The sequence below is a fragment of the Tasmannia lanceolata genome, unplaced genomic scaffold, assembly GCF_043159265.1.
Source record: "Tasmannia lanceolata isolate RefF3 unplaced genomic scaffold, GAP_Taslan_0.1 ptg000002l, whole genome shotgun sequence".
NCBI lineage: Eukaryota > Viridiplantae > Streptophyta > Magnoliopsida > Canellales > Winteraceae > Tasmannia > Tasmannia lanceolata.
In genome coordinates, this window is record NW_027518679.1 from 14286464 (window position 1) to 14295489 (window position 9026).

General features: G+C 46.2%; 1 protein-coding gene across 1 annotated transcript; it reads left to right on the forward strand.

The window, feature by feature from the left end:
* Positions 1–253: 253 nt before the first annotated feature.
* On the forward strand, positions 254–9026 carry LOC143888448 (uncharacterized). Its single transcript, XM_077392891.1, has 5 exons — positions 254–779; positions 1279–2628; positions 2712–3017; positions 7361–8058; positions 8292–9026. The coding sequence occupies exons 1-5, from the start codon at positions 254–256 to the stop codon at positions 9024–9026; spliced, it is 3615 nt and encodes a 1204-aa protein (XP_077249006.1).

The window sequence follows — 9026 nt, forward strand, 5'->3', positions numbered from 1 at the left end:
CTGGAATTGCTTTAAACTTGACCTATGAGGAAGAGGATCTTAATCCTAATTGGAGCCCAGTTGTTGAGGAAGACAGAGAGGGAGGGGGGAGAATTCTTTTAGAGGGTCTGATCCAATCGGGGGTGGTGATGCCCGGGATGGTGAGCCTGGTCATTTGCCTCTCTGTGCGGAGGCTCTTATCCGGGCCAGGTCAAGGCATAAAAAGAGTAGTATGTGCACTTTCTCTGTGAAAGCCGTAAAAGATGGCCCAATTATGATAATCTCTGTTGATAATTTGATGAGAGTATCATTGGAGGATATTTCTGGGACCGTCAATGCCCTAGCAGATTTTTTGGGTTTCCTCAGTAGTAGGGAGGGGCGGGCCAAAAGTGTTAGAGTGTGTGACCAGGAAGGTAGATTGTCAAGACCTCTAAACCTTGTCTCTAGGGTTAGTAAGAGGTGCGGTAGGGAGCTCTGGAAAGAGGAGGGGAGTAAGCCTCCAAGCCTTTGGGGCCTGGATGAATCTGTCAATCATACTTATGGGGTTTTTAGCAGTTTGGGTGTGGTGGCTTCTCGAGGGGAGGAAAATTTGAAGGCTCAAATTAGGGCCGCAGAAGTAAAGGATTTAGAAGTTGTTGAGGCTGCCAGGAGAGCAGCGGAATCAGCCAAAAAGAAGGAAAGAGAGTTGAGAAGATTAGAATCAAGTCGAATGAGGATGGGCATTGTTGTGAGGTGGGAGGAAGGGTCACTGGGGGTCATAAGGAGAGGAGTTCGCCTAAGCCTTCCGTCCAATGAAGATAGTATCATGGAATTCTAATGGGCTAGGGTCGCAGGGGAAGAGATTGCAAGTAAAGGAGTTGATTAATAGTTCTAAGCCGGATCTGATGTGTCTGCAAGAAACCAAACTGGAATTGATTTCTAGAGGGGTCTTTAGGGGTTTGGGTTTTAGGGAGGAGTGGGATTTTGATTTTATTCCTTCTCAAGGGGCTTCTGGTGGTATATTAGTGGCCTGGAATGGTAGCGCCTGGAAGCTGGTGAATGTGTGGAAGGGTAACTTTTCTCTCTCTGTGGCTTTTAAAAAGTTAGAGGATGGCTCTCATTGGCTCTATTCTGGAGTCTATGGGCCATGTTCTAGGGAGGCTAAGTTGAAATTTTGGGAATAATTAGGAAGGGTGCGAAGCTTCTGTCAGTTTCCCTGGTGTGTGGGAGGGGACTTCAATGAAATCAGGGCTGTGGAGGAGAGGATTGGGTGTTCCAGAGTATCCCAAAACATGCAATTTTTTATTGACTTTATTGCAGAGAATGAATTAATTGATCTCCCTATGTCTGGAAGAGCTTTCACTTGGGCAAGAGGCGAAAGTAGAAGTCGGATTGATAGATTTTTTATTTCTTCGGAGTGGATGGAGATGGTCTCGGATGTTTTTCAAAAGGCTCTACTCCATTCAGTTTCGGACCATTGCCCCATTTTACTTGACCCTAGTTGGGAGTCTTGGGGCCCCAGCCCTTTCAGATTTGACATAGCATGGTTAGAAATTCCAAAAATGGAGGAAACTCTGGGTGAATGGTGGGGATTGCGTTCCTTTGAAGGGCCAACTGATGTAGTTATTGGAAAGAAATTAAGGTTTGTGAAGAATAAGGTGAGGGAGTGGGCTAAAGTTCAGAAAGAACAGGTGCTTGCTAAGAAAAAAGGGTTGGAGTCTAGATTATCTGAGCTGGTTGCGTTAGAAGATTGCGGTCTGGGGGGGATTGAGGAGCATGAAGAGTTGGGCAAAATCAAGCAAGAATATCAGACCATTTTGTTGCATGAGGAAATCTCCTGGAAACAAAAGTCCAGAGTAAGATGGTTGGCTGAAGGGGACAAGAACACGGCGTATTTTCATGCTATAGCTAGTGCCAGGAGGAGGAGGAATAAAATTGTGGTGATTAACAAAGGAGGCCAAATGGTGTCCTCAAAGGAGGGCATTTCCTCTGCTATTATTGAATTTTATTCAAATCTTTATTCTTCAGAGGATCCTATTCCGGAGGATGTAGCCTTTAGCAGCTTATCCCTAGAAGATAGCTCTAAATTGGAAGTTCCTTTTGGGGAAGAGGAGATTGAAAAGGCTCTTTTCTCTCTGCCAAGAGATAAGGCCCCTGGGCCTGATGGTTTTTGTTTGGCTTTTTTCCAAGCCTGTTGGTTTGCAGTAAAGAGTGATATTCTTAAATTCTTCAAAGAGTTTCACGAGGGGTTGCATCTGGATAAAGGAACAGGAGCTACCTTTATAACCCTAATTCCCAAGAAGGAAGGAGCTTCGAAAATTACAGACTTTCGACCAATCAGCCTTATAGGTTGTCTTTACAAGGTTCTAGCGAAGGTATTGGCAGATAGAATCAAATTGGTGCTCCCTTTGCTAATTTCTAATAGTCAAAATGCTTTTGTGGACAAGAGGCAGATCTTGGATTGTTCCCTCGTTGCCAATGAAGTCATTGACTACTATCGCAGAAATGGAGAAAAATGGGTGGTCTGTAAATTAGATATGGAGAAGGCCTTTGACAGGGTTGAGTGGAATTGTTTGGACTATCTTCTTGGCAGAATGGGTTTTGGGAATGTTTGGAGAGGTTGGATTCGACGCTGTGTTTCTTCTGCTAGGTTTTCTATATTGATCAACGGTACGTCTAAAGGTTTTTTCAATCGTCTAGAGGATTGAGACAAGGTGATCCTTTGTCTCCCTTTCTTTTTGTGATCATGGCAGAAACTCTTAGCAAGTTAGTTCAGAAAAGCTGTGAAAAGGGTTTGATTGAAGGTTTCAGAATTGGAAGAAATAAGGTAGAGGTGTCGATCCTTCAATTCGCTGATGATACGTTGATTTTTTGTGAGCCGGACTTTGCTCAAGTTAAGAATCTTAAAGCAACCCTCAGATGCTATGAGATGATTACAAGTCAGAGGTCTAACTTTTCAAAATCAAGTTTATTCGCTCTCAACATGTCTTCAGCTGATGCAGGAGAGTGCGCTGTATCCTTGGGTTGCAAAGTAGAATCTCTTCCTTCTTCTTACCTGGGTTTGCCTTTGGGAGTAGGAAGACCAAGTGTAGACACCCCATTTTGACAGGCTCCAAAAGTCCCGAAGTTGAGTCGAAGCTTTGAAGTTAAATAAATTCCCGAGAAGCGGACCCCAAGCGAGGAGAAAACCTGAATTTTACCAGCTTATGGTATACATTTATAGGTACAATTCTCCCAAAAGATTGTCATAACCCCAAGAAATGCGCCCGCAAAATCTCGCGGAAATCGAGTGAGAAATGGCAGACAAGACGAGCCAAATCCGTGCACTCATCAAGGGTGGGTTTTGGTGTGCTTATAGGATATGGGTGTGCCAATATCATCCCCAAACCCTACCTATATATGACAAAGAGAGGGAGAGGAAAAAAGAAAAAGAAAAAAACAGCAGAAGAAAAAAGAAAGAAAGAGGGAGGGGAGAGGCCAACCGAATTCCACCACCACTACCATCTATCTCACTACCCACCTCCATCTACCCCATCCACCACCAATCTCCACCACCAAACCCACTACCGACCTCCAATCCCACCACCCTCCAATCTCCGGCAACCCAACCGGATTCCGGCCACCACCTCCGGCAAGGCGACTCCCCGGCGGCCATCACCACCAAACCCACCACAGCCACCACCTAGGCTCCTCCCTAAAACCGATTCTAACCAAACCCACCATCAGCCAGCAAAAGCTCATTTTCAAAAAAGAAGAAGAAGAAACCAGCACCATCTTCTCCGGCGAGCTTGCCGGAATCCGGCAAGCCTATCCCCTTCCGCCGTGCTTTCTTCTTCTTCTTCTTCTTCTTCTTTTCTCCACCACCAAATCGCCTCCACCTCCAGCCGCCCACCTTCTTCCCTAAGCCACCACCACCTCCAGCCGGAATCCGGCAAGGATAAACCCATCTCCCTTGCCGTCGGCAAGCTTCCATCCACACCACCATCATCTCGGCACCGGCAAGCTGCCTCCGTCTCCTCCCTCATCTCTTCACTTCCCAACCACTAGCCACCTCTGTGACTCCACCCCCAAACCCATTTCAAAAAAAAAAAAAACAAAAAAAAAACCACACAGAGAGGTAGAGGGAGAAAGAGCCGCCGGCCACCACCATCCCTCCGGCCAGCCTCTCCTCCCCCACCTTCCTCTTCTTCCCCCATTTTCTCCACCACCTCCCCCATCTTCACCTTCTCCACCACCGCGGCCAGCCGGAATCCGGCGAGGCCAAACCCATCTCCGGCCTGCAACCCACCGGAATCCAAGCCACCATCTCCCTCGTTCTACCCCCTCTATCTGCCACCTTCAAACCCCTCTCCACACCTCCCAAACCCAAAACCCATTCTCGTCAAAAAACCCTTTTTCTCTGCAACCACCGCCACCATCCTCACCACCACCGAGCCGCCACCTCCATTAAACCCCCTTTCTTCCCACCTCGCCGCGTCTCCACCATACCCGAATCTCCACCCTCAGCCACCGTACCCCACCACCTCTGCAACTCCATCGCCGACCCCTTTCCACCTCCTCCAGCCATCAAAACCCACTGAAACCCATTAGCCACCGAACCCATCTCCTTGATTTTCCCTAATCTAAAACCCACCATCCCTTTTCTTCTCCACAGAATCCCCATCTGTGTTAAACCCATTTTATTTTCTCCTCCTCCATCTTCATTTTTCCCCCAACCACCCACCTCCACCTTCTTCCACCTCCGGCCACTCCTCCGGCCAAGCATCTTCCACCGCCATCCAAACCCACTCTCAAAAACCCATTTCTCCACCTCCATTGAGACCCTCTCCACTACCAGCTACCTCTTCATTTCACCGAAATCCATTCCCCTCCCTCTCCACCTCCGTCCACCATTGAAGCCACCCACATCCCCTGTTTTACGCATGATCTATTTCTAACCCATTTCATTTCACCAAACCCTCTTCGAACCCCCCCAAATTTCCCATCATTTTCGTTCTTTGTATCTAATCCGAAGAAAGGAGAAGAGGGTCATCACATTGCCGTCTAATACCGCCATCGTCCCTCTCACATCGGGCTGCGTCTGTTGCCTTTGCGTGTCCGTGAATCCACCATTGCTAGCGGACTTCCCAAAGAATCAAGGAGCTGTCCGTAGCATCAACCTACTGTAAGTGTAGATCGCCACCTTCAAATCTCTTTGTGCCTTGTTCTTGATCTTATGATATTTTTAATGTGCACATCATTGCTGCTAGGGTGGTGCTGCGATTTACATATGTTTTGTGTGGAGTTCGAGATTGTCGTTAGCATTCGATACCTTCGTCGATTTTTGAAAAAACTTCCCCGGCAGAGGCTATGACGGAATGTATCTTGAGCCAACCCCTTCCCTTCCTGCCTTAGAGTCTTCGCAGGTTAAGGGATTTCTTCCTCTTTAGAGTCAGTCCTAGAGAGTTTAGGAGTCAGTCTTACCATCCTAGGGTTTAGGTGTCTGTCCTACCCCTGTAGAGTTTAGGATTCTCTCCTATCCCTTCATAAAATTTAGGATTCCGTCCTTCCATCTTTCAGAGTCAGTCTTCAGCATAGGAGTCAGTCCTTCAGTCTTTCAGGGGTCTGTCCTATCATCATAGGGGTTAGGATTCTGTCCACCCTCTCATCAAGTCGTGCGTTTTTTCTATCCACTCCTGCAAGGTATAGGATGATGTCCAACCCTTGCAGAGTTGTTATTCTGTTCATTCCCCCCGCAAAGCATAGGATGCTGTCCAACCTTTGCGGGATATCAGGAGTCTGTCCTCCCCTTGTGATGATAGGATTCTGTCCTCTTGTGTCGAAAAAATCAAAAAAACATCTAAAAAATCAAAAATCTCAAAAATCTCGAGTCATTAGAGTGTAGTTAGGAAAATCTGGTCCGAACTACGGATGGTTTGATCCCTAGCTGAGGGGTACGTAGGCAGCTCAGGCGTGCAGCTGGCATCCTGAGTTCAGTCACAATTTCTGCAGTTTCCACAACTTCACAACTTCACAACTTTCACAAATTTCAAAAACTTCTATAAGCTTCAAAATCTTTCAAACCTCTCAAAACTTCAAAAATTCTTCAAAATAACCTTACCAGCAATTTCGAAAAGATCTTCCCATAGAGTTAGGAGTCTGTCCTAGGCATGTGGGGTGTCTTAGAGTTAGGAGTCTGTCCTGATTATGTTGCTTTGCCGTGTCTGGTCGTGTGAGTGTCCTCAGAGTTAGGAGGCCTCGAGTCGTGGTCGGTTAGACACTTAGTCGAGCTGATAGCTAGACTAGGACGCGCTTAGAGAGCCCATAGTTTTCCTTAGGACGCACAGCCTAGTCACACATAGGGTGTAGGGTCCACTTGCATTAATTAGGGCATATAGGGAGTCCTAAAAATTACCATTCACTCGAACTTAAGTAATGGCGCAAGAAGCTTTTAAAAACTAGTCAGGTCTAGTTGATCGAGTCTAGGATAGCGGTCCTAGAAGGTTAGGCATTGTAGTTTAGCATACGTCGCCGAACTACGTTGGCTCTAATTCTTCCCGAGGCCGGGATACGTAGTGCAGCTAAGATGGATGGCCATCTTGGTCCGAGTCAATTATCGCATTAGAGTTTAGGGTTTGTTGTGTGGATTCGTGTTGTGTTGTGTGTTTTGCTGTGTTTTCTTACTTTCATGTACATATCCTATACTCTTAGCTGTAGCATTCATGTGTTTGTCCACCAGAACTTAGACACCAATCAGGCATGACACTCATAACCTAGCTATTCTTAGGTGGCATGTCATTCATCTTTTCTGTGTGTGCTTCTTATTCATCTCCGAGACATGCATGATTAGCTAGACGTTATCTCGGGGATATTCGTTCCCATTTCGCATGATTTTTGCCCAAAATTCTTCAAAGTTAATAATAAATGTCATAAGAGACCAGGTGCTCGCACTTGGGCGAATTGGGGGCGCCTAACCCCTTCCCCATTCGTCATCAGGCACAGACCTTTTATATCTCTGGTTATCTGTTGCGACAGAGCACAGCATGGAATCCAGGGCCTACTTCCTTGGATGTCGACTCTTTCTTTGTTTAAGGTGCGTCTCGAATCCGGGCTGGTCCCCGAATCGAGAGGTATCTCACTTGACATCGCCGCTCATGCTGTGAGGGGCACTCTTTCGAGAGTTCCTTGGTGGAGCTCTCCTTCACGTGGATGATCCCGAGACTCGCGTGGGGGCACGTCCCCCCGCCTCTCTCGGATCGGGGTCCACACCAAGTAAGATTTTGTGGGAACCTATTGTAGCAAGGCTTGAAAAAAGATTGGATTCCTGGAAGAGAAGACTAGTGTCCAAAGGAGGCAGAATGACTCTAATAAAGGTGGTTCTGGCAAATCTCCCTGTATATTTTATATCTCTTTAAATGTCCAGTTAGTGTTGAATTGAGGATTGAAAAGATTCAAAGAAGATTCCTGTGGGGGGGTTCGAGTGAGAAGAGGGGCATTCCTTTGACTAAGTGGGAGAAGGTTTGTGTACCAATCAGGAAGGGTGGTCTGGGCATTAGGAGAATTAAAGGCTTCAATGCAGCTTTGTTGAGCAAATGGCTTTGGCGCTTTGGGGAGGAGCGCTCGGCTTTGTGGGCTAGAGTTATAGGAAGTAGGTACGAGGTTCTTAGTGGCACTTGGGAATCGGATGATATCTATGAAAGAAAAGGCCTGACTATTTGGAGGGATATTTTGAAACTAAGATTCGAGTTTACAAAGGGTTGCCGATTTAAAGTATATTCTGGTAATCGTATCAAATTTTGGAGAGATGTCTGGTGTGCAAATGAAGCTTTGGAGATCCTTTTCCCGAAGTTAATGAGGGTTGCTGCGGATAAGGATGCTATGGTGGGTGAGTGCTTTGAAAGGGTGGATAACAAAGTGGTTTGGTGCCCGAAATTCAGAAGAAACTTTTTTGACAGAGAATTAGAGGCTCTCTCTGCATTGTTTGAGATCATTGAGAAGTGCTATATAAAGAAGTCAGGTGAGGACAAAAGGATTTGGATGTGGAACTCTTCCGGTTTTTTCTCTATCAAATCGGCTTACTCTAAGCTGGCTCCGGAAGGGGAAGATTCTTGGGTGACTAAGGTATGGTCCTTTCAGTGCCCCCCAGAGTGACCTTCTTTGGCTGGTCTGTTTGCAGTGGGCGAATTCAAACTATCGAGTTCTTGAGGAAAAGAGGTCTCTTCCTTATTGATCATTGCCCTCTCTGCTTAGAGGACGGTGAATCTATAGACCATTTGTTCCTCCATTGTAAAATAGTAAGGCAAATATGGGGTTTAATTTTGGCAAGGTTTGGCATTAATTGGGTCTTTCCTCAGTCGATTCCCCTTCAATTGGAAAGCTGGGACTTTGTTCCTTGGAAGAAGAAAGGAAAGACATTATGGAAAATTTGCCTTCTAGCTCTTTGGTGGTCAGTTTGGAAGGAAAGAAATGGAAGAGTATTCGAAGGAAAAGCCAGTTCTGCTTTCTCCATTTTCCAGAAAATCATTGCTCTTTCTATTCAATGGGCTAAGAGTACCTCATTGTTTAGATTCGTGTCAGCCTATGATTTATGGGAGAGGTGGGAAACAATCTGTAAGGAAGGGGTGTGTAGGTCCAAGGTTGTTCAAAAATGGGCTCAGCCTCCTGAGGGATTCTGTAAGTTAAATGTGGATGGGGCATCCTTTGGGAACCCTGGTGCCTCAGGTTTTGGAGGGCTGTTGAGAGATCATGATGGTGCGGTGAAATGGGCATTTTCTGGTCCAAATGGAATATCTGATTCTTCGGAGGCTGAAGTGAAAGCAGCTTACTACGGTATTCTTCATATGGAAAGAACTTTGCTTGATAAGGTGATAATGGAAGGGGACTCCTCAAATGTTGTTAGATGGCTTGCGGGTCTAGCTCCTCCTCCTTGGAGATTTCTTAGTTTTTTTGATGAAATTGCTGACTGGGTGGCTAATTCATCGATCTCCTTTCTCCATATCCGAAGAACAGCTAATGAAGAAGCAGATGCTTTGGCAAAGTCTGGTGTGAATAGGCAGTACTTGGAGTGGTTTGACGATCTTCCGCCTTGA